Source organism: Rhinopithecus roxellana, chromosome 12, assembly GCF_007565055.1.
Source record: "Rhinopithecus roxellana isolate Shanxi Qingling chromosome 12, ASM756505v1, whole genome shotgun sequence".
Taxonomy (NCBI): Eukaryota; Metazoa; Chordata; class Mammalia; order Primates; family Cercopithecidae; genus Rhinopithecus; species Rhinopithecus roxellana.
In genome coordinates, this window is record NC_044560.1 from 27,126,132 (window position 1) to 27,151,171 (window position 25,040).

General features: G+C 48.7%; 1 protein-coding gene across 1 annotated transcript in view; it reads left to right on the plus strand.

Moving 5' to 3' along the window:
* FHAD1 (forkhead associated phosphopeptide binding domain 1) overlaps nucleotides 1-25,040 on the plus strand; it is a 160,624-nt gene that overhangs the window by 114,871 nt on the left and 20,713 nt on the right. Inside the window, exons 20-27 of the mRNA XM_010370076.2 lie at nucleotides 4,351-4,524; nucleotides 6,653-6,878; nucleotides 8,781-8,865; nucleotides 11,808-11,914; nucleotides 13,452-13,611; nucleotides 15,362-15,494; nucleotides 20,819-20,948; nucleotides 21,883-22,010. Coding sequence (XP_010368378.1) covers nucleotides 4,351-4,524; nucleotides 6,653-6,878; nucleotides 8,781-8,865; nucleotides 11,808-11,914; nucleotides 13,452-13,611; nucleotides 15,362-15,494; nucleotides 20,819-20,948; nucleotides 21,883-22,010 — 1,143 coding nt within the window. The remainder of the gene's footprint in view (nucleotides 1-4,350; nucleotides 4,525-6,652; nucleotides 6,879-8,780; nucleotides 8,866-11,807; nucleotides 11,915-13,451; nucleotides 13,612-15,361; nucleotides 15,495-20,818; nucleotides 20,949-21,882; nucleotides 22,011-25,040) is intronic.

Sequence of the window (25,040 nt, forward strand, 5' to 3'; positions counted from 1 at the left end):
GTTTTCCCAGCAGAGCTTGTCATCATAATTATCATCACCTTCATAGTCAAAATGCGTTTACTGTTATCACTGAGAATTGTAAACATAGTAGGAATAGAAGTGGATTTCGCACCTGACCCTGTCTTGGGTACCTCATAAGCAGTAGGGCATAATTCGCTTCTCCTGGGTCCCAGCAGTACAAAACACATACACATACAATTACCAATATGTCAAAGTCAAAGCCCAGTTGACAAACATGCAACCTGGCAATAATGGGTTAAATTTAAATATAGGTGACTATGACTTCAAAGGATTTTCGGGACCAGCTAGGACTAAAAAGGTCTCTATTCACATCAACCTTGGATCATTTTCTTCAAAGAAAGGTTTGCAAACATTAGCATGCATTTGAATCTCTGGGGAATTTATTTTTAAATGCCTGTTTCTTGGACCCCACCCCAAGAAGTTCTGACCCCCTGGGTGGAGGACAGACTCGGGAAGCTGCATGTTTCATAAGCAGCCCAAGTGGTGCTGATGCACTTTAAACAAGGCTGCTCTAGGGAGGCTAGTCAGGAAGGCACATCTGGATTGCACGTCAGCCCTGGACACCAGTCTTCAAGGAGGGACCTGGAGTAACTGGCATGTGTCCAGAGAAGGCAGACGAGAGTTGGGTGAAGTGATGCAGGACTTGGCAGCCCAGGGCTGTCACGGTCACAGAGGACCCCTGCAGGGAGGCACATGCTGCAGGCTGTGGGAGAGCCCAAGAAAGGCAGCCTCTTCCCAAGCAGCCGTGTCCCCCAAATGATGTACCATGGATCCTCCATGAAATACACTATGGGTAGGCAAAAAGGCGAGGTTAAAGTTTTAAAAGTAGGTAAGTTGGGACGTAAAAGGGATCCGGAATGAGACTAATGGAAAAAAAAAAAAAAGTGTATCATGAAATCAATGAATGAGTCACAATTTTTACTCTAGCAGTTACAGTGCAAGGGAAAGCCCAGCTGGTTGTACAATTTGCTAGACAAAAGTGGACCAACTGCTTGTGGAAATATGACCATTCTTGGTACTAGACCAGCGAGAATCTCTCCTAAGGGTCATTACGTAGAGGATTCTGCAACAAGCAACCTTCTCAACAATATCCTTAGAACAGTAACATCAGAAGGTAGGGTCTTGGCCAGGCACAGTGGCTCACGCCATAATCCCAGTACTTTGGGAGGCCAAGGTGGGTGGATCACCTGAGATCAGGAGTTCAAGCCCAGCCTGACCAACATAGTGAAACCCCATCTCTACTGAAAATACAAAAATTAGCCAGGCATGGTGGCGCATGCCTGTAATCCTAGCTACTGAGGCTGAGGCAGGAGAATCACTTGAACGTGGGAGGTTGCAATGAGCCAAGATCATGCCATTGCACTCCAGCCTGGGCAATAGAGTGAGACTCCTTCTCAAAAAAAAAAAAAAAAAAGGTCTTATGGCAGCCCTCAAAGTAGACAGGTGATATTACCCTAGATAAGCAAGAACAGGACCCAGCCCAGGGATTCACCATTTACCAGGAAAATCCAAGGAAATACAAGTAGAGTCAGGCAGAGAGTTGTGTGTTTGCACATTATTTTATTTGTACACTCAGAAGAGCAATCAAAGATTGATTTCGTCTATATAGGCAAAATAGAAAAGGGAGAGAGGAGAAAAGAAAGGAATGTCCAATGCATGGGACCAGTGGACTTTGTTCTCCTATGCTTGGGACAAGCTGCTGAGTAGCCGGCAGGGAGCAAAGATGGCAGGCCGCGTGATCTGCTCATAAGCAGGGCAGCTTCACAGCTCTTCAAAGAAACAATTTCAATGTGTTGTGGATTATTTGGGACACCTGGGGTGTGTCGCTGAGCTGTACGTGGCAAGCTACTCCGTGGGATGCCTGCCAGTGTCCCCAGTGAGCACCTCCGTAGGCCAGGTCCACATGAGGTCCTCCGTGGAATATCCCAACAGTAACAGCAAGGTTAAGACCCTGAAAAAGAATCAGACGGAGTTAAGCGGAGGTACACAGAGGATGCAGCAACTCCGAGGCGAGGCTTGCAGGAATAACAAGATGAAAATGGTATAGGGATTTAATATTTTCAAAAAAAAAGTGTTTTCTTTCCTGATTATAAAAAAACAAAAACAAAAACAAAAAACAAAACAAAACAAAAAAACACCTGTCATTCTAGAAAACTTGAAAAAAAAAAACCACAGAAAATCACTCCGAAGAAAATAATAACTAACAGAGAGTCCACTGAGCACAGCTGCCACTGTCGACATTTTGATGTGATTCCTTCCAGATCGCCTTTGTGTTGAACCTCAGCATCGACATCGATAAATACTGACTTATGACCAAGTTAGTGATTTACACTGTGACACTGTGCACAATGCTTTGGATGCTATTTTTGATATTTAACATATGATGTGTCAACCTTAAATAATGAGATTCTCTAAGCATAGAGTTTATTCAAGCTCAAAGCTTGAGGACGGCAACCCAGAAAACAGACTTCAAAAGAATGAGTCAGCGTTCCAAAGCAGGGAGGTGAAAATTTCATTTTGATAGGCAGTTAACAGGATCACAACGTCTTCCACACGAGGTCAGCACATGTGATTATAGCCCTTTGGTTGGGCACAGCTTGCTACATTCCTGGGAAAATTGCTTTAATATTCCAGGATGGGGGGTGATCATCTGAAGGAGTCTTATCTCTGGCACTGCCAGGGCTTTCCCACTCGTTTACAGAAAAGAACAGAAGTTGCAGGTGCGTGCTATGTGACCCAGGCCCCACAGCCACATTCCTCTAGAGTCTCAAAATCATGTAAGGTTTCAACCGCTTTAAGTTAGAATGATTTTGGCCATTCACAGTGACTCACGCCTGTAATCCCAGCACTTTGGGAGGTCAAGGTGGGAAGATCACCTGAGGTCAGGAGTTCAAGACCAGCCTGGCCAACAGGGCAAAACCCCATCTCTGCTAAAAATACAAAAATTAGCCGGGCATGGTGGTGGGTGCCTGTAATCCTGGCTACTAGGGAGGTTGAGGCAGAAGAATCAATTGAACCCGGGTGGCAGAGGTTGCAGTGAGCCAAGATCCCCACTGCACTATAGCCTGGGCAATAGAACGAGACTCCGTCTCAGAGAAAAAAAAAAAGTTTGAATGATTTCATTTTGCATAGAATGTCTCAGTGTCATTAAACAATCTTCCGTGACCTGGGTTTGCACTGTGCTGGATGGATCCCGATTTATTTTCTTCTCCCCTGGGTTGGTTTCTCACTCTTTACTAGTGCAGCAGATGCCCAGCTAACCCACCCTGTGCATCAGTCTTTACGTCCTTAGGAAAAACTCCCTAAAGTGGAATTGCTGAGTCATAGGACTTGCACATTTTCAGGCTCATAATACACATTCCTGAATGAGTGTCTAGAAAAGTCACAGCAGTTTGCACCTCCACCAACAGAGTTGAAGAATGCCTAGTACTTCGAATATATTTTAAATTTGATTAAATAATGTTCATAAGATGCCCAGCACAGTGCCACTCAAGAAGCCCACACTTCACATTATTGCAGGAGGGACTCAAAGAGAATAGAATGTTGATTATGAAAGATCGAAAGAATCTTTCATGCGGTGGTGGGTGCGGTGGCTCATGCCTGTAATCCCAGCACTTTGGGAGGCTGAGGCAGGTGGATCACGAGGTCAAGAGATCGAGACCAGCCTGGCCAATATGGTGAAACCCCATCTCTACTGAAAATACAAAAATTAGCTGGGTGTGGTGGTGTGTGCCTGTCCCAGCTACTTGGGAGGCTGAAGCAGGTGAATCGCTTGAACCCGGGAGGTGGAGGTTGCAGTGAGCTGAGATAGCACCATTGCACTCCAGCCCAGGTGACAATGTGAGACTCCATCTCAAAAAAAAAAAAAAAGAATGGGTTCCAGGATGAGGGATAAGAGATGCCCAGGACAGGGCCGCTGGAGCCCTGGAGGAAAGGGAGGTGTCCTGGAAGCAGGTGTTGCAATGAAGGAGAGAAGGGACTCAGCACATTCATCTTGGAGAACAGATTTAGAGACAGACATGACAGCCCTCCTCAAATATTTAAAGGACTGTCTCATAAAAGAGAAATAAAATGTACTCAATGAGCTCCAGGTGACAGAACTGAGCTCAGAGACCAGAAATCACAAGGAGACAGATCTCCGCTGAATATGAAGACGAGTTCTATAATAATTGGAACCTTCCAGAGAAGGCATAGACTTTGTACTTTAAAAGAATCGACAGAATAATTAGAGAATAGACTTTGCCCCCTCCCTGAAGGTTGGGGAGAAGGGGACTGGGTAAATATGTATTCCTGAATGTCTGTTATTTTGCTATTTGTTTTTTTGTCTAGGAATTAGAATTAAAAGAGCAAAAAGAGGATGTTTTAAATAATAAATTAAGTGACGCACTAGCCATGGTTGAAGAGACTCAGAAAACAAAGGCAACGGAAAGTCTAAAAGCAGAGAGCCTCGCCTTGAAATTAAATGAAACATTAGCTGAACTGGAAACTACTAAGACAAAAATGGTAAGTTGGTGCCTTCCAGGAACAGGAGAATTTTTCTCTCAATAGAAGATTACAGTGCCGTGAGAATGCGTGGCTTAGACCAGGGCTTCTCGGCCTCAGCACTGCTGATGTTCTGGGTCAAGTAGCTCTTTCCTGTTAGGGGCTGTCCTGAGCATCTTAGGATATTTAGCACCACCCCTGTTCTCTACCCACCGGATGCCAGGAGCCCGCTTCCCACAGTCATGATCACCAAAAATGTCTTCAGACATTGCCAAGTGTCCCTTAATGGCCCCCTAGTGAGAAGCGTTGGTTTAGAATGAAAGGTACACAGAGCTAGGATGCCCCGTCTGCAGGGTATTCTGAGATGTTGTAATGCAGGTTCCTCACAGGATCAGAATGCCTGGAGAGCCTCAGGACTGAGTGATGAGTGATGATTCCACAGGCTTTAAGACAATACATTAAAGTGTAGGCTCGGTATTCGAGGCCCTCCAAAATCAGGGCTCGATGTGCATTCAGTCTGTCATCCACACGCTCAACCGACAGGTTTCTGAGCAAGGAAGTCATGAAGGTGAATCTCCCGGAAGAGAACAAAGTAAATTTCACGAGGGTGTGGCGTTGGAGAGAACAGCTCTGCGTGTGGCACGTGGTGGACCAGAATCATAAGGACCTGACCTTGGCGGGAGCTGGGGGAGGTGTGGGAGGGAGGGAGTCGCTGGAGAGAGTTACGATGGTGGGACTTGATAACTGCTGGCAGGACGTGAGCGCCAAGGAGAGCACAGTGCCAAAGGAGACTGCACACTTCAGGCCGGGGTGCTTGGGGACCTGATGGCGTAAGGACGACATAGGGATGGGAGTATGGAGATCTGGGGTCATGGTGGGGGTGTTCTCTTAGAGCAGCCCTCTTTTGGAGAAGAGGAGACAAGAGGAGGAAGGTGAGGATAGGGCATCAAAGTTCAAAAGCCCCCCAGCTTTGGGTACACAATAGTTTTGGGAGAGAAAGCAAGACAAGAGCCTAATCTGGAAGGCAGCCTCCTAGGCAGGGTCCTTGGAAGAGCAGGCATGTGTGAGTGTGTCGGGCAAAGAATGTACCTGTCATGGGGAAATCAGAGGTGGAGGCCCAGCACGTCACCTGGGAATAGGGAGCAGGACAGGGTGAATTTGGAGTAGCAGGCGGGCATTGAGGAGGAGGTGCTGGGATGCAGACGTCAAGGGGAGCCTCAGGAGGGAGTGTCTGGATGTGGGAAAGCAGCAGATTTGCCATTTGGGGGTCATTAATTTTTTGTTTTTAAGAAATACAAATTGTAGCTGAGCACAGTGGCTCGCACCTATAATTTCAGCACTTTCGCGGTCAAGGTGGGTGGATCATCTGAGGTCAGGAGTTTGAGACCAGCCTGGCCAAATGGTGAAACCTCGTCTCCACTAAAAAAAATATGAAAATTAGCTGAGTGTGGTGGTGCATGCCTGTAGTCCCAGCTACTTGGGAGGCTGAGGCAGGAGAACACCCTGAACCCAGGAGACAGAGGATGCAGTGAGCCAAGATCATGCTACTGCACTCTAACCTGGGTAACAGAGCAAGACTCTGTCTCGAAAGAGAAAGAGAAAGAAGAAAGAGAGAGAGAGAGAGAGAAAAGAAAGAAAGAAAGGGAAGGAAGGAAGGAAGGAAGGAAGGAAGGAAGGAAAGAAAGAAGGAGAAAGAAAGGCAAATTCATTTGCTTTTTCTTATGAAATTGTTCATTCATTAATTCCACAAATATCTATCAAACATCAAATGCTGTGGGCATAGCAGTAAGTAAAAAAGGACACATTTCTGCTGTTATGAATTTTACATTCTAGAGGGCATGAGAAAGAAACGATTAAAGGCTTCAGGGACAATGAAACAGACGCTGGAACGGGAAGTGTCTGGGGTTGCTCCTGATAGGTGGTCAGGGAGGGCCTCTCAGAGGAGGTGACGCTGGAGCTGAGCCCTGAGAGTCAAGAAGGAGTTGGCCATGCAAGGAGCTATGGAAGAAGTGTACAGGGCAGAGGGAACGGCACGTGCTAAGGCCCTGGGGTGGGGCCCAGTTTAGCAACTGTGTGTGCCCAGGGGGTATATTATGGTTGCTGTCATACCCAGCTCCCAAGACCACACTGAGTGACGCTCTGTTCCCAGATCTTGATGGAAGAGCGGCTAATCCTGCAGCAGAAGACGGTAAAGGCCGTCCAGGATGAGCAGGAATCACAGAGACACGGGTTTGAAGAAGAGATCATGGAATATAAGGAGCAAATCAAACAGCACTCCCAGACAATTGTGAGCCTCGAAGAGAAACTCCAGAAAGTCACTCAGCACCATAAAAAAATAGAAGGCGAGATTGCAACATTGAAGGACAACGACCCGGGTAAGTCCGAAGGGGGACCAAGGAAATCTTAGTGTTTGGGGTAGGTTCCGATTGTCCGCTGGATCCCAACAGGCTGATGGTTAAGAAAAAGGCCGTGCCTTATTCAAAAGCTCATTCATTCTCTGAGGCCCCGTTTTGTTCTTGTTACACAACGATGTCAGAAGCCCTCCGAGGCCCACGTTCAGCAGAAGTCATGGCAATGAGTTGGGACATCCTTTGTGCCGACCCAGTGAGCCGACGAGACACACAGGCTACCAGGGCTGTCAGAGCTGTCAGGGCAGCACGAAGTGGAATCATCTTTTCCACATGAAAACATCTCGTGTGGGGGCCTTTCAAAGGCTTCTCTCTGCCATTGGCCTTTTGCATCTTCACTAATGCACTCATTACCAGCCAGGATTTGTCCCTTAAAAAATAAACCCAAAAGAAGCTGAAAAAAGAACTCAGACTTGTGAGCACTTATTTGCCCCAAACGGCCAAGGTAAGGTATTATTGTAAAGTTGTTAAGCTCTTGGAGAAAGTTCGGGAAGTAGAGGACTCAGGCCAGGGTATCCCAGCCTCAGCTCTGTTGACATTTGGGGCAGGATCATTTTTTCATGGATGGGACTGAACTGGGCACTATTGGGTGTTAGCAGCCTCCCTGTCCACCCACCAGCTGCCAGTGGCACCCCTACCCCAGCTGTGACAACCAAAAATGTCTCCAGACATTGCCCAATGTCCCCTAGAGGCAAACTCACTCCTGGTTAGGAAACACGGCTCTAGTTCCCAGCAAGTCAGCAAACCATCAGGACTTCCCTCATTCATTCACTCATTCAGCTCTCTCGGTGGAGCTTCTGTTATGTTCCGATCTCATGTAGGCACTCGGGATCCAGTGATGGACAAGCCAGTTTTTGTCCCCGTGGTAACAAAAGTATTGCCCTGACAGGTGATCCAGGATGAATAGGGTACCATGACAAGGACAAAGAGTGGGGTTCAGTTTCCCAACCCAGAGTCCAGGTCAGAGGAAGCGTGTTTGAGATTGAGCTGGGGGCTGGGTTCAGTGGCTCATGCCTGTAATCCCAGCACTTTGAGAGGCCAAGGCTGGCAGATCATGAGGCCAAGAGATTGAGACCATCCTGGCCAACATGGTGAAACCCCGTCTCTACTACAAATACAAAAATTAGCCAGGCATGGTGGCGTGCGCTTGTAGTCCAGCTACTCGGGCTGCTGAGACAGGAGAATTGCTTGAACCCGGGAGGCGGAGGTTGCAGTGAGCCGAGATCGCACCACTGCACTCCAGCCTAGCAACAAAGCGAGACTGTCTCAAAAACAAAAAAAGAGATTGAACTGGGACCTGAAGGGTGACGTCCAGGTCGGAAGGAGGGTGTTTGAGATTGAGCTGGGACCTAAAGGGTGACTGCATCTTTGTCACCCCCGTACTTAGACCAGTGTACACTCCACAAATGTTTGTTGAAGGAATAAACAAGTGAGTGAACACGTGACTGAGTAGTGAGACAGGATGCCAGAGGCGGTGCACTGAGGTGTAAATGGGAGGTGAGGAGAGGAAGGTGCTAAACACAGATTCTTCCAAGAGAGACAGGCAGGCGGTGGGACCAGGGGCTGAGGCTGCACTGCTCACCAACTTAGCCAAGTGGGTCGCCGGTAGCTTCCATCACTCCGGTGCCCCTTTCCCTGTCTATAAGTGGACTTGATGGCCCCTGCCTTGTAGAGTAGCTGGGACAATCGCATGGCCACACACTTTGGGAGAGCCCCCAGCCTGTGACACGGCACACATGTGGGTCTCACAAGGTGGAGAGGGCTGCAGGTGGAGGCAGGGTTTGTAAGTTGTGAAAGACACAGGTGTGCTTGTAAGCAAAGGGGAAGGACAGCCTCCTCTCACAACAATCACATGTCCCTCTGATACAGCCCAAAAGGAGGAAAGGCCGCAAGACCCTCTGGTGGCTCCCACGACGGACAGCAGTGCCAAAGACATGGCGTACGAACACCTGATGTGAGTACCCGCGGGTGCGTGAGCGCCAGGCATTCTCACCGGCGCCACCTGGGTGGGGGCAAACAGGCAACCCGCCCCTACCTGGGCCACACTGTCAGAAGCCATACAAGGAGCTGGGTCTGCTGCCTTCCCAGTGCTGCTTTCACTTCCCCATTCCTTCAGCAAGGCAGGGCAGTGTCATGGAAAGATTTAGGTGGATCTACATTCAGATCCCTCAGCCTGTTTTCTGCTGTTTATAACAGAATACCCGAAACTGGGTGATTTATAAAGAAAAGAGATTCATTTCTTACAGTTTTGGAGCCTGAGAAGTCCCAGGTTGAGGGGCTGCATCTGGTGAGGGCCTTCTTGCTGTTGGGGACTCTGCAGAGTCTGGTGCAGGGTATCACATGTCCGGGGGCTGAATGTGCTAACTCAGGTCTCCCTGCCTCTGCTTCTTTTTATAAATCCACAGTTTCACTGCCATGATCCACTAACCCAGTAGCCCACAAATCCATTAATCCATAATTGTACCTTCATGACCCAATCACTTTATAAAGGCCCCACCTCTCAATACTGCCACATTGGGGGTTAAGTTTCAACTTGAGATTTGGAGGAGACAAACATTCAAAACACAGCAGATTCCAACTCGACACTTTCCAGCTGTGTGACCCTGGGCAAGTCACGCCACCTCACTGAGCCTTAGCTTCCACGAGGATCAGCTAGAGGCAAGCCCATTCGTAGGTGTTATTAAGCAGACAGAGATTTCAAACAGTGGAGACCACTTGGTGGGGTGGGGCCCTGCAAAGGTAAGAAGTTAAGGGGTCAGCTAAATGACCTCAAATAAATGATTTCAACTCTCCTGACTCTGAGAGCCAGTGAGTCTATAAAGATGTCTATCCTCGAAGAACTGACAGTTTTCAGAGAAACAAACATATGAATGGGAAAGATCCAGAAAACAGCACATAAAGAAGGAGGTGCCGATGGGACGCAGCGTACGGATTCAGAAGCTCCCCCAAGAGGACAACCATCTGCCCGATCCTTGCACCAAATCCTAGTGACTAAAGTCTAATGTCACAGGGTTTTTACCCCAAAAAGACAAGGATACCCCGCCTCCGCGTTGTGAAAAGTTCCTGACTTCTCCTCCTGTTTAAACTCTGGAAACAGTGGTGCCCATGACTTACAGAAGAGTCAGCACCACCCGGCCCTGCTCTGGTCCACTTTCTTGGCATGTGAACATGCTTGAGTTCTGAGGCTTTATCCTCGAGTTGGAAGATTTGTGGTTGCAGCCAAGGACACGCTCACGTGGACACACACACATGCACGCACACACAGCATATACTATATATATGTAGTTATGTTCATTCTAATGATCACCAGTCTTTTTTTGTTTGTTTGTTTGACATGCAACCTGCCAGTGTTTTACTTTAATTCATAATAAACACAGTACATTCTAAAGTCTGTATAAGGCTGGGTGCAGTGGTTCATGCCTGTAATCCCAGCACTTTGGAAGGCTGAGGTGGGTGGATCACCTGAAGTCAGGAGTTTGAGACCAGCCTGGCCAACATGGTGAAACCCCGTCTCTACTAAAAATACAAAAATGAGCCAGGCATGATGGCAGACACCTGTAGTCTCAGCTACTTGGGAGACTGAGGCAGGAGAATCGCTTGAACCCAGGAGATGAAGGTTGCAGTGAGCTGAGATCGCGCCACTGCACTCCAGCCTGGGCAACAGAGCAAGACTCCGTCTCAAAAATAAATAAATAAATAAAAAATAAAGTCTTTATAAGAAGAGCCTGGATTTCAGAAGCCTGTGAACTCAAATGAAGTGGCATTAATACTTGCCCAAAGACTAAGGCTCCCAACCACCTTCCACAAGGGCAAGACCTACTCCCTGCGACACATACAAGACCTGTCTCCGCCAGGCTGCAGTTTCTCAACTTGCTGAGACATGCACCCTGTGTTCTTCCTGTCAAATCTCCACCCAAGGCGCCTCCCCTGCTGTTCCTGCTGGGCACCCTTCACCCCTCCACTGGGCGCAGCCACCCTCCTCCCATCAACCATCCTGAGTCTCAGGGTGCCAAAGGTGTGCTGCCTTCCAGGGGTGTGGGAGGGGGAGCTGTCCCGTCACCATCACTGTCCCCCTGTTGCCTGGGCGCCAAGGCCACACTTCCACCAGCTCCCCCAAGAACACCATTCATTCACATCTGGCCCCGCCTCTCTCCACCAGGAATTCAAAGGTGCTGCTGAGAGAGCAGAGCCACATTGTCTTCCTCTCTTTTTTCTTCCCTGTCCCCAAAGAATCCCTGAACCTCCCCCAAATAGTCTTCCCCTCTCCCTCCACCATCAGAAGTCCACAGGCACATCAAGTCATGATGCTGGGTAGTGGGTATCAGTCTCATGCAACGCATGTTCGAGCCTCAGACTCAACTCAGCCAGATCTTGTGTTCTGTCTCAGTGGATTTTCTTTTTTCTTTATTCCTTTTTTTTCTTAGAGATGGGGTCTTGCTCTACCACCCAGGCTGGAGTGCAGCCTTCAACTCCTGTGCTCAAGCAATCTCCCCACCTCCGCCTCCCGAGTAGCTGGGACAACAGCCACACACCACTATGCCTGGCTAATTTTTTTTAAATTTATTTTTTGTAGAGATGGGGTTCTGATTTCTGTTGCCCAGGCTGGTCTTGAACTCCTGGGCTCCAGTGATCCTCCAGCCTTGGCCTCCCAAAGTGCTGGGATTACAGGCATGTATCCGGTGCCTGGCCTCAATCTATTTTCTTAAACGAAGGTGCAACAAAAAAGTCATTTTTGTTTTAGAGTTTTTGAAGACTGTCCTCATCCTTTGCTGGGACTGGCATTGAATGGACCATGATTGAGAATCTGTTTGCATTTGTACTTGGCCCCTTTCTGACACTCAGGAGATAATGTGGAGTTTGAGTTGAACTGACTTCACCTGTTTTTGTGAATTTCAGAGATGACTTATTGGCTGCTCAGAAGGAAATACTGTCTCAGCAGGAGGTCATCATGAAGTTAAGGAAAGACCTTACAGAAGCCCACAGCAGAATGTCGGATTTGAGAGGTTTGAACAATTTCCGGTGTCTCTTAACCTCCTGACCCACTCGAGAAAGGAAGGAGATGAGGCTTAAGAGTTGGCCAGGCGCAGTGGCTCATGCCTGTAATCCCAGCACTTTGGGAGGCCAAGGCAGTTGGATCACAAGATCAGGAGTTCAAGACCAGCCTGGCCAAGATGGTGATAAACCCACCTCTACTAAAAATACAAAAATTAGCCAGATGTGGTGGTGGGCGCCTGTGATCCCAGTTACTCAGGAGGCTGAGGCAGAGGATTGCTTGAACCCGGGAGGCGGAGGTTGCAGTGAGCCCAGATCGTGCCACTGCACTCCAGCCTGAGTGACAGAGCGAGACTCTGTCCCCACCCCCCCCTCCCAAAAAAAAGAGAGAGTTGAAAACCTTGGCATAAACAATCCTGCTTCCCTGTGTTGTCCCAGCATCTGTAACTCAGGGTCAGCAAAAGCCGTATCCTGGTTATGTCCCTGATTCCCTCCCCTCACTGAGTCCCTGACTCAATGCCAAAGGGCACAGGGCACATTCTCCAGAGGACTTTGGACCTCTGCACTGAAATGTAACTTTCTTCTTCAGGGAAAATTTTCCTTTAGCACAGATTTGCTTCTGGAAGCAAAGGCTTGGAGGGCAATCCTGGGGTCTTCCTGCGGCAGGCCAGTTTGCACAAGCCCCAGCACTCACTAGCTTTGGGACCTAGGGCAAGGAGGCCTCTCCAGGCCTTCTCTTCCTCAGATGCCAAGTAGAGACGACACGCCTTCTTCCTAGGGTTAACATGGACATCAGTGGCCCCTAGAGTAGGGGCAAAATAACTGAGTTCTGTGCTGTTCTGGACAGACACAAACAATGCTGCCTTCCTATTCCTGCTTTGTTCCTCCTTATCTCTGTGCTTTTACTTCTGCCGCCCTCCTTCTTGCATCTGATAGCAGCCTCTCTTTCCCATGTCTACTCTCCCTGAGCTGAAGGGCATGGATAGACAGGCAGGAGCTGGGAGATGGAACGAAGCCTGGGGAAGTGGAGGAAGGGAAAAGAATGCTCCTATCTTGTCCCCATCCCAAACCCTACAGGGTATTTGCTCCCTGTAGCTGTTCCTGTTAATACCCCAAGACATTTATGGCTGAGTTTTTTTTTTGTAATAAGGTATGAGAAAGTGTGGGGTAGAGGCTACAATGCCCAGTTCTCTGGAGATGTTGGGCCCAATTCTATATCTGCTCACTCTTAGTTGCATGACCTCAGGTAAGTCCCTTACCTCTTTGAGCCTCAGTTTCTGCATCTGTGAAGTGAGGATGCTAATAATAGCTACTTTATGCCTGTAGTCCCAGCACGCTGGGAGACCGAGGCAGGTGAACCACCTGAGGTCGGGAGTTTGAGACCAGCCTGGCCAACGTGGTGAAACCCTGTCTCTACTAAAAACACAAAAAATTAGCCAGGCATGGTGGCGCACACCTGAAATTCCACCTACTCAGGAGGCTGAGGCAGGAGAATCACTTGAACCCAGGAGGCAGAGACCCCCTTACCGGCCCTCCTGTCACTCCCAGGGGAGCTAAACGAGAAGCAGAAGATGGAACTGGAACGGAACGTGGCACTGGTCCAGCAGCAAAGCAAGGAGCTGAGTGTGCTCAAGGAGAAGATGGCCCAGATGAGCAGTCTGGTGGAGAAGAAAGACCGGGAGCTGAAGGCCCTCAAGGAGGCACTCAGGTTGGGTGGGCGGGGGAGAGGGGATAGTTCACCCGGCGTGGGGAGCCCCTGAGTCTTGCACAGAGAGAGGGCTCAGCACATGCTGCTTGAGGAGTTGAATGAATGAATGATATGTGTTTCATGGTGTTGCTTATTCTGTGCTTCTCAAACTTCCTTGTCCAATATTCCAGATGACAGGTCTCTGCTTAAATGCCACTTCCTCCAGGAAGCCCTCCCTCACTCACCCTCACCAAACATAGCCAAGGGATCCTGCCATGCTTGGTCTCCCTCAGCCCCTGCACTCTGTCTAACCTACCACTTAGCACACAGCAAGGCTACCTTTGCCTGTTTTGTAGTTGTTTTGTTGTTGTTGTTGTTGTTTGTTTTTTTGAGACGGAGTCTCACTCGCTCTGTTGCCCAGGCTGGAGTGCAGTGGAGAAATCTTATCTCACTGCAACCTCTGCCTCCCAGGTTCAAGCCATTCTTGTGCCTTAGCCTCTGGAGTAGCTGGGACTACAGGCGTGAGCCACCACACCTGGCTAATTTTTTGTATTGTTGGTAAAGATGGAGCTTCACCATGTTGGCCAAGCTGGTCTTGAACTCCTGACCTCAAGCGATCCACCCACCTCGGCCTCCCAAAGTGCTGGGATTACAAGCGTGAGCCACCGTGCCCGACCCCATTGCCTGTTTGTTGTCTGCCCTTCCCACGAGGACAGGGTCTGTGCAGACCTTGCCCACTATTGATTTCCCAGCCCAGCACATAAGGGAACTTAATATTTATTTAACAAATGAATAAACTGGAGGTGTCAGCTTAAAATACATACAAAATATTGTCATCGTCCCCTGGGTTCATCTTTAAAAACACCCGTGAGTTGCATTTTTACCCGCAGCTTATCCATATTTTGGAATGAGTCATGTTTTCATAAAAAAAGAGTTTGACTGAAATTGATGTTTTGTGGATATCTGGTAGCTTTGTGTGCCTCGTGGCCAAAGCAGATTCACGTAGTGGCTAAAGGAGCAGACTCCACACCTGGCTGCCTGGTTTCAAAGCCAGACCCTAGACCGGGCCCGGTGGCTCATGCCTGTAATCCTAGCACTTTTGGAGGCTGAGGTGAGTGAATCACCCGAGGTCAGGAGTTTGAGACTAGCCTGGCCAACATATAGTGAAACCCTGTCTCTACTAAAAATACAGAATTAGCCGGGTGTGGTGGTGCATGCCTGTCCCAGCTATTTGGGAGGCTGAGGCAGAAGAATTGCTTGAACCTGGGAGGCGGAGGTTGCAGTGAGAGCAGAGATCGCACTATTGCACTCCAGCCTGGGTGGGAGAACAAGAACAAACCCCATCTAAAAAAAAATAGCCAGACCATCCATTTAAAAGCAAGGTAACTACAGGCAGATTGCTGTGTGTCTGTTTACTTGTCTGTAAAATGGGACAAGCAGAGGACCTAACTTGTGGGATTGTTATGAGAGATAGAAGAGTTAGACACACATAAAGTGTTAGAAACAGTAGACATGCAGTGAACGTCCCTGTAAAACCACATCAGGTGTCCTCAGCCCCAGTATAGGAACCAAGGGCAGGTGCTCCCTGCCCTGGCCACTCTCCCGTAAGTCCCCTGAAACTGAATTCTCTAGAAATCTGGGAGCAGGAAACTGAAGTCTCAAAAGAATTGTTTCCTGTAAAAATAGAGCTCCATTTCCTGGTCTTCCAATGACTGCAAAAGTAATTTGTGGTTCCTGGAACCTCGTGCTGTCCTCCTCTTCTCTACCCCAGGGCTTCCCAGGAGAAACACAGACTCCAGCTGAACACAGAGAAGGAACAGAAGTCCCGGAAGAAGACCCAGACGTGTGACACCTCTGTGCAGATAGGACCCGTCCACACCGAGGCCTTCTCCAGCAGCCAAGAGGTGAGTGCCAGCAACTCCTGGGCACCCGGAAGGACAGATGCTAAGACACAGCCCAGTGGTGGCTTTCTTTCCTTTTGAAGATATTTTCATTCTAAGTTCCGAAAGTATGACTTACTTGTGTGAAACGTATAAAGTAAGTCGCAGAATCCTGCCTCTTCAGTCGCAGTCACCAGAGGTCACAGCTGTCCACAGTGTGATGTGCATGCCATGAGATCTTTCCCTCATAGAGGCCTCCACGTTCTGACACGGTCAAGAAAGTGTAGTGGCTGAAGATCAGGCGTAGATTCGCTGCACCTGCGTTCAAATCCCAGCTCCTCCACTTAGAAACTCTGTGACCGGCCGGGCGCGGTGGCTCAAGCCTGTAATCCCAGCACTTTGGGAGGCCGAGACGGGTGGATCACGAGGTCAGGAGATCGAGACCATCCTGGCTAACATGGTGAAACCCCGTCTCTACTAAAAATACAAAAAAAAAAACTAGCCGGGCGAGGTGGCGGGCGCCTGTAGTCCCAGCTACTTCGGAGGCTGAGGCAGGAGAATGGCGTAAACCCAGGAGGCGGAGCTTGCAGTGAGCTGAGGTCCGGCCACTGCACTCCAGCCTGGGTGACAGAGCGAGACTCCGTCTCAAAAAAAAAAAAAAAAAAAAGAAACTCTGTGACCTTGGGGAGGTCACTGTGCACCAGTTCCCTGTTCTGACAGTAATGACCATCCCTACTTTATGGGTTGGCTGAGAAATACATTTTATGTATATACACACCTGAACAAACACACACAAACCCGTACATATATTTATTTATTTATTCATTCATTCATGTATTCCGGGGCAAGGTCTCACTCTGTCACCCAGGCTGGAGTGTAGTGGTGCCATCACAACTTCACTGCAGCCTCAACTTCCCAAGGTTCAAATGATCCTCCTGCCTCAGCCTCCCTAGTAGCTGGGACTACCGACGCATGCCACCACACCCGACAAATTTTTGTATTTTTAGTACAGATGAGGTTTCACCATGTTACCCAGGCTGGTCTTGAATTCCCAGACTCAAGAGATCCACCTGCCTCAGCTTCCCAAAGTCCTGGGATTACAAGTGTGAACCATCACGCCTGGCCCATATAGATATTTGTTTAGTAGATAATTTTTTTACTAATGGTGTCAAACCATGTACATTCTGCAACATGGGTTTAGTTTTACATACCACTATTTAATGGGCATCTTTGCAAGTATATGAAGATCTGCCTCACCCTTTTAAATGGTTGTGTAAAATCCCATTGTTTCTTTTTTCCAACCAGTCGCCTCTTGATGGACACTTCCATTGTTTCTCCTCTTGTGCAATGCTATAGTTAATGTACTTCTTCTTCCTGAACTGTGCTTGTTGGGGCCAAACTGCCCTCCCAGAGCCACGTAGTGAGTGCTCCGTGGCTGTGGCTTGGTAGCTGTTCTATGCACCTGCCCAGAAGCATCTGATGGGAGTGTGTCTTTGAGTGAGAACAGCCTTATTTGGGCCGTCCTAGAAGCAGGCACTCACACTCTGTCCCTATGGTTGGGGCTGTGATACTCCCCACGGTCCGCAGCATGCAATTGTGAGACTCAGTGGTTCCTCAAGGCCCTGGTTTCCTGGAGCCTGGGGCTATTCTTTCCCTGGGGCTTTTTGAGCCTAGAGAGCATGACGTTCCAGTAATGGGCTTTGGATTTTCCCTGGGAAGCCAGGCCAAATGTGTCAGCTTGCTTTCCAGCTTTCTCAAAGATACCTTTCCCCTGCCAGACAGCATTGAGCCAGGGCCGCAAACAGCTTGAACGAAAGGGCTCGAGGTCCAGCCAGCTGTCCTTGGCATCGATCGCTGTCCAGAGCACTTTAACAGAAGTGTCTCCTGGTGGCTCAGGGTGACCAGGAAGGCGGGGGCTTCAGCAGGTCCACGTGGCCGTAAGCTCCGTGGGGCAGGGGGTGTGTGGCACTCCTGTTGGAATCCCAGGCTCTTAGAGCAGAACCTGACCCATATTCATTCACTCGTTCAACAACTGTTGAGCACCTGCTGTGTGCCAGGCCCTATGCCAGGGATAGGAGAAGACGCACCGGCTCCCGCCCACACCAAACGCCCTTGGACTCTGTGCACGTCTGTGGGACTGGATTGTTGAACTGGGATGCCCTTGATTTTTAGTTTATATTATATGGAGGGATTAGTGGAGGAGGATGGGGGAGGGAGACTGCAAGATAAAAGGGAAAATGTATTTGTTCCTTCTTGGAATGGTTTTCCTCCCTCGGGCTCCTTCCTGCTTTCTAAGCCAGAGTGGGTCAGAGGGCTTAAGAGTTGTATGAGAAAGAATTTCATCCTCTCCAAATAAATAAATTCCCAGAAGAGCCGCAAGGAGGGGTCATGTGACGTTCCTGGTACCCCTTCAGACTAGCACAGGCTGTGAGGCAGCCTCAATGCATGGCTACCCCTACACCCCCAAAATTTACTATCTTCTGCCCCCTGCTATACACAGAGAGACAGAGAGAGAGGGAGAACATTCCAGGTTGTTTACTCTCAGGTCAAACACGCATCCTCAAGAGGTGACCGAGGCCAGTGTAGAGCTAACCCTGGAAGGGAACCAGCCATGCATCCTGTGAGCAGGGTGGAGCCAGGGTCCGAGGACAAGTGAGGCCCTACTAAGTGCAACCAGGGTGGCCTGCCTCTCTCTCCCAGCTGCTGAGCCCTGGTCCCAGCTGGAAAGCCAGGGCAAGCTCCTTACAGCTCCTGTTTCTGACAGGCTGCATATTCACTGAGTACCTACTGTGCTCAGACACAGTGCTTGGCCCTGGAAATAGCACAGTCTTCAAAGGAGATGAAGACTGCTCTCATGGAGCCTGTCGTCTGGGAGGAGAGACACGAAATAAACAAGCCAAGATCAAGTAAAATGTCCAGTGGGAAGAAGCGCTCTGAGAAACTGTACAGCAGGATTCAGAACAGATTGACCTGGGGGAAGGGAGTGGTCAGCTGGTCAGGTGGTCAGGGAGGCCTGTGCTGGAGGAGACCTGGAGCAGAACCAGAAGGAAGGGAGGGAACGAGAGGTAGGGACATGGGGGTGGGGGTAGAGGACCGTCCCAGGAGGGCCTCAGACAGCACTGTTGAGCCCCTTGTAGGAGGCCATGGGCCCTGTTCCCCTGGCGGCAGTGTGGCTAGCGCAGGGCCAGGGATGTGTCATACAGGCCTCTGATAAGCATTTGAACCATCAAAGGAGGAAGAACAAAGAGATGTCTCCTTTGCTCTCCTCTGTGTTCTTTTCCTGGGAGCACTTATCACTCTCCAAAATTAGAGTATTTGTGCACCTGTCTGTTATCTGTCTGCCCCATAGAAACGCACCCACAGCAGCAAGGGCTGGTCCGCCTGCTCCCTGATCTCGCCCCAGTGCCTAGGACAGTGTCTGGCATGCAGCCACTGCTACCATTCAATAGATAGATGGATAGGCAACTTTTAAAATAATTTTGGTTCACTTCATACTACATATATATTATCTTCTATATCTCTAGCTATCTATTTATGTATATGTATATGCATGAAGTGAACCAAAACTGTTACTTTAAAAAGTATTATAAAAGAGCCAGATTGTCAATTTTTTCTCTTTCTTGCCAGTTTGACTGAAGCCTTCCCTGGCAACTCTATCTACAACTGAAAACTGTTCCCAACACCCCACCCTGTTTGCCCACTTAATTTTCTCTTTACCATTTATAACTTCTACCAGATACTTTCACCTTGTTGTCTGTCTGCCCACACAAGGATGCAAAATCTATGACAACAGGGATGTTGCTGGGTTTAGCCACTGTTGAATCCCCAGAGCCTAGAACAAGGCTTGGCACAATAAATCAATGTGAGATGAATGAATGAATTGCTTACCCTGGAGAAGCGTTGTTTAGCTCAGAGTTTATGAATGGACTTCGGGAGGTCTTGACCCTCTGGAAGTTGTATGCAAATATTTGTGTCGCTGCGAATTTTTCTGGAGGAAAAAACCCTGCATGCTTCCAAATCTTAAAAGGGTACGTGACCCTTAAAAGATGAAAAAGACGGCTGGGCATGGTGGCTCACACCTGTAATCCCAGCACTTTGGGAGGCCAAGGGAGGCGGATCACAAGGTCAGGAGTTTGAGACCAGCCTGGCCAACATGGTGAAACCTTGTCTATACTAAAATTACACACAAAAAATTAGCTGAGCGTGGTGGCGTGCACCTGTAATCCCAGCTACTCAGGGGGCTGAGGCAGGAGAATCGCTTGAACCTGGGAGGCAGAGGTTGCAGTGAGCTGAGATTGTGCCATTGCACTCCAGCCTAGGCAACAGAGCAACACACACACACCCCGTCAAAAAAAAAAAGGTGAAAAAGACCTTTCTTTGTCTATGCTCTTAGTAAACCCAACTCTAGGCTGGTTACAGTGGTTCATGCCTGTAATCCCAGCACCTTGGAAGGCTGAAGCAGGAGGATTGCTTGAGCTCAAGAGTTTGAGACCAGCATAGGCAACAAAGTGACATCCTGTCTCTACAAAAAAATACAGAAAAATTAGTCGGGCATGGTGGCACACATCTGTGGTTCCAGCTACAGAACTGGAAGGATCACTTCAGCCCAGAAGTAGAGGCTACAGTGAGCCATGATCATGCCATTGCATTCCAACCTGGGCAACAGAGCAAGACCCTATCTCCAAAAACCAAAACAAACAACATCAAAAACACACACACACACAAAACTGCAACTCTAACCTGAGCTGTTTAGGATAGTCCATCTGGCTCTAGTGGCTACCATATTGGACGGCGCTGGTGCAGGTATAAAACATTCCCTTCACCACAGAAAGTTCTGTGGGACAGTGCTGTTGCAGAGGCTCCAAAGTCTCAGAGGAAGGTTTTCCTTTCTCCAGCCCAACCAAGAGCCAATCTAGCAAATCCCCCTAGCAAATATTAAATAATCATCCTCATCACCAGTTAAAAGAAAGCATCATGCATTCTCATCTGAAAATGCCCCTCCAGGAGTGGAATTTGCTGTGATTGTTTAGAAACAAGACCAGCATGACAGCAAATGGAAATCCAGGCATAGAACAGTATGAGAAGAAAACATAAAACGTGGAGAGGGAACGTGGAGGGGCTCTTTTATTTATAGTGATGCTAAATAGGAAAGTTGGAAGTCTTCCTACATGTGACCCGATATTTGAGATGAAAAATGTAAATTCTATCTCTGCTGAAGCCCGAATGCTCTTTTTCCAAAGGTGCTAAGAGACTGGGTTCCGCTATACATGAATTGTTCACGTTTCTGTGAATGTAAGAGAAATCTTCCAATCCCTGATCAACTGCTGCCCACCCCATTCTGCCCACAGGAGCAATCCTTCAGCGATCTAGGGGTCAAGTGCAAAGGGTCCCGGCACGAGGAGGTCATTCAGCGTCAGAAAAAGGCCTTATCTGAACTTCGAGCACGAATTAAAGAACTAGAGAAGGCGCACGCACCAGGTAAATCTCCTCCTTCCTAGTCAGAGCAGTGGACCCCAGGCTCACTTTGGGGACTGACCAGTTTTCCAAGACTACCATGTTTTATCCGCATCATCCCAGAACTCAGAGGACACTGTAATACACAAAAAGTTGGGCAGGCCATGATCTCAGAGTCAAGTGCAGGCCTTGATATTAAGTAAGATTTCATGCACAACTCACTATTGTACTTTTTCTTTCTTTTTCGAGACAGAGTCTCGCTCTGTCACTCAGCCTGGAGTGCAGTGGCCCAATCTTGGCTCTGCAACCTCCACCTCCCAGGTTCTAGTGATTCTCCTGCCTCAGCCTCCCTAGTAGCTAGGACTACAGGGACTAGCCACTACACCCAGCCAATTTGTGTATTTTTAGTAGAGACAAGGTTTCACCATATTGGCCAGGCTGGTCTTGAACTCCTGACCTCGTGATCCACCTGCCCCAGCCTCCCAAAGTGCTGAGGTTACAGGCGTGAGCCACCACTCCTGGCCTAGTTTTTCTTATTTCATGGTGGCTGGGTGAGAACTTTGTCATGGATGAATACTGTCTAAGGATCAATGTTGGAGAACCACTTAAGAGTACCCCCTTTAGAGGGGACAGAGCTCTCCTAAGACTTGGGGCCCACTGCAGGCTAGGGCACTGGTCTAGGACCTGGAAGCCTGGGTTCAAGTTCCATCCTGGTTCCATGGCTGAAGGGCCTTAGAAAGTCCACCACACTGATACCTGTGTGGCTGCAGCCTCCTATGAGCCGGGTGACCTTGGCCAGGTCATTTTATCTCTCTAGGCCTGTGTCCTCATCTGCCACGGGAGGTCGTAAGGATTAAAACAGGCCTGTGTAACTGTCCCGTAAATAGTTGCTATGGTTATTACATGAAATAACTTCTTCCTGAGCCTTTCTTTTGAGTCTACTTTATTTGTTTTATAGATCATAAAGACCACCAGAATGAATCCTTTCTAGATTTAAAGAACCTCAGAATGGAAAGCAGTATCCAGAAAATACTATTGGATGCAAAACCAGATTTGCCAGCTCTCTCAAGAATAGAGATCCTAGCGGTAACCAACGACAATTCTCTCTGCTGTGACTGGCATGTGGAGAGGAGGGGCCTGAGGGCAGACACTAGCTGGGTTCCCTGGCACAGCCATACATATCAGTGGTTCAGGGCCAGGTCCTTCCTCATGGGCTGCTGTCTATGCTCACTAGCTGGTGCCCCGACCATACCCATTGTCCAGGCTTTGCACAGAAAGGTAGCCTTGTGCTTGTGCACAACATGGTTCAGCATGGTATTGACATTGGGCCACATTAATCGCTGAAGCATGGCTGGCCCCCTTTGCAGATCATGTGTGATATTATGTATGTATGTATGTATGTATGTATGTATGTATTTATTTATTTATTTATTTTGAGATGGAGTCTCACTCTGTCGCCCAGGCTGGAGTACAGTGGCGCCATCTCGGCTCACTGCAAGCTCCACCTCCCAGGTTCACATCATTCTCCTGCCTCAGCCTCCTGAGTAGCTGGGACTACAGGTGCCCGCCACCACACCTGGCTAATTTTTTGTATATTTAGTAGAGACAGGGTTTCATCGTGTTAGCCAGGATGGTCTCGATCTCCTGACCTCGTGATCCGCCTGCCTCAGCCTCCCAAAGTGCTGGGATGACAGGCGTGAGCCACCACTCCCGGCCGATCATGCGTGATATTCTGCAGAACATGTTCAGCAGGCTAAGATCATGTTATGCCATGAGTTTGCCTAAAGTTTGCTTTTCACTGTCACCGGAAAAACACAACACATAAAAGGCAGGAGAAGGGAGCCGTGATTCAGAGCACACAAGTTCTAGAGTCAGAGGGACCTGTGTCCAGATCCAAGGTCTACAAGCTGTGTGACCTTGGGCAAGGCTCTTGACCTTTCTGGGACTCCATTTCCCAGCTGTAAAATGATGACAAAAATACTGAAGGAGATAATTCTGGAAAGTGCTTAGCCTAGTGCCTGGCTCCAGAGGAAAAAATAAATGATAGATGTTATTATTAAATATTATTTAAATAGGCCAGGTGTGGTGGCTCACGCCTGTCATCCCAACACGTTGTGAGGACAAGAGAAGAGGATTGCTTGAGGTCAGGAGCTTGAGACCAGCCTGGGAAACATAGCGAGACCCCATCTCTACAAAAAAATTAAAAATACATTAGTCAGGCATGGCGCCAGGTACCTGCAGTCCTGGCCACTCAGGAGGCTGAGATGGGAAGATCACTTGAGCCTAAGAGTTCGAGGCCACAGTGAGCTATGATCGTGCTGCTGCTCTCCAGTGGGGACAACAGGATTTCCAGAAGTGATTTGATTGTGCAATTGAACGTGCCTTTTTACCCTAAATGGATGTTTGGGCATTTGATGGACACGTGACAGGTCAGCATCTGTCACAGGACCCGCCGAGGGCATGTGTGCTGCCGCAGCTGGATCCACACCACACAGGCTTCTAGAAGAAACAACGAGGCTATTCTGCATTCTCTTGGCAGTTTTTCTGGACATTTACGAGAGTCCAGGAAGAGGGTCTTTGGAAATGAGCTGGTTTTCTTGAGAAAATCAAACCCTACTTCCCTGAGGGTGGGAGTGGAGGGACCGCCTCCAGGTTGGGATCAGTTCGATCCCCAGCCTGACCTGCACCCAAGACAGGCCTCCCCCTCAGCAGTGCTCCCGTCCCACCGCAGACTGACCCGCTCCCAAGATAGGCCTTCCCCTCCTCAGGACTCCAGTCCCACCACGGACACCACGCAGCAAGAAACCTCTCCCCTCTCTCAAAAGACCTCAATCTTCCAACACAACACTGGCAGCAATTCAAATTAAGAGAAAGGGGCCAAGGGCAGTGGCTCATGCCTAATCCCAACACTTTGGGAGGCCAAGGCGGGCAGATCACTTTGAGCTCAGGAGTTCAAGGCCAGTCTGGGCATCATGGCGAGACCCTGTCTCTACAAAAAATTAGCCAGGCATTGGTGGCTCGTGCCTGTAGTCCCAGCTACTCGGGAGGCTGAGGTTAGAGAATCACTTGAGCCCAGGAAGTAGAGGCTGCAGTGAGCCAAGATCACACTACTGCACTCTGGCCTGGGTGACAGAGTGAGACCCTGTCTCAAAAAAGGAAAAGAAAAAAGAAGAGAAAGAGCAGGAAGAAGAATAGCTGGCATTTACTGAGTGCTTACTGTGTACCAGGCATCGAGCAAAGCCCTTCACATGTGTTATCTCATTTAATCCACACAGCAGCCCGCGTCAGTTGCCATTGTTATCCCCATTTTACAGATAAGAAAAATTAAGACTTCAGGCCAGGCACGGTGGCTCACACCTGTAATCCCAACACTTCGGGAGGCCGAGGCAGGCAGATCACTTGAAGCCAGAAGTTCGAGACCAGCCTGGCCAATATGGCAAAACCCCGTCTCTGCTAAAAATACAAAACTTAGCCAGGCATGGTGGTACACATCCGTGCTGCGGCACGAGAATCACTTGAACCCGGGAGGCGGAGGTTGCAGTGAACCAACATCGCACCACTGCACTCCAGCCTTGGCAACAGAGTGAAACTCCATCAAAATAAAAGAAAAGAAAGAAAAAGAAAAATTAAGGCTTCAGAAGGTCAAGCACCTCACCAAGGACACAAAAATGATGAATGACAGAGGCAGGAGTGTGTCCCTGGAGGTCTGCCTCTTGTAGCCTGCTGGTCTGCAGAGAAGGAGGTGGGAATGGTGTGATCGAACCTGCAGCCCAGACTCTTCCTTAGGACTCCTGCAACCTGCAGGAAAAGAGAGGGGATTCTGAAGGGGAGTGCAGAGGACACGGCTTAGGGAGCTGGAGACACCAAGCTGCGTTTTAGGTTCTTTTTGTAGCAATTCTGCCCAATGTATTGTCGTCTTTAAATACCTGCTTTATTCTCATCTCATAGATAGATAAATATGTCCACTCTTAATATAGACAAATATGTCACACCTATCACAGTCACCTTTAGGCTTTTATATTTTTGTGAATGGGTTTTTGTTTTTGTTTTTGTTTTTAAATCTCCCAGGTTTACAATGTATAGCCAGTAAATGCTGCGAGCTGACATGATCTTGGT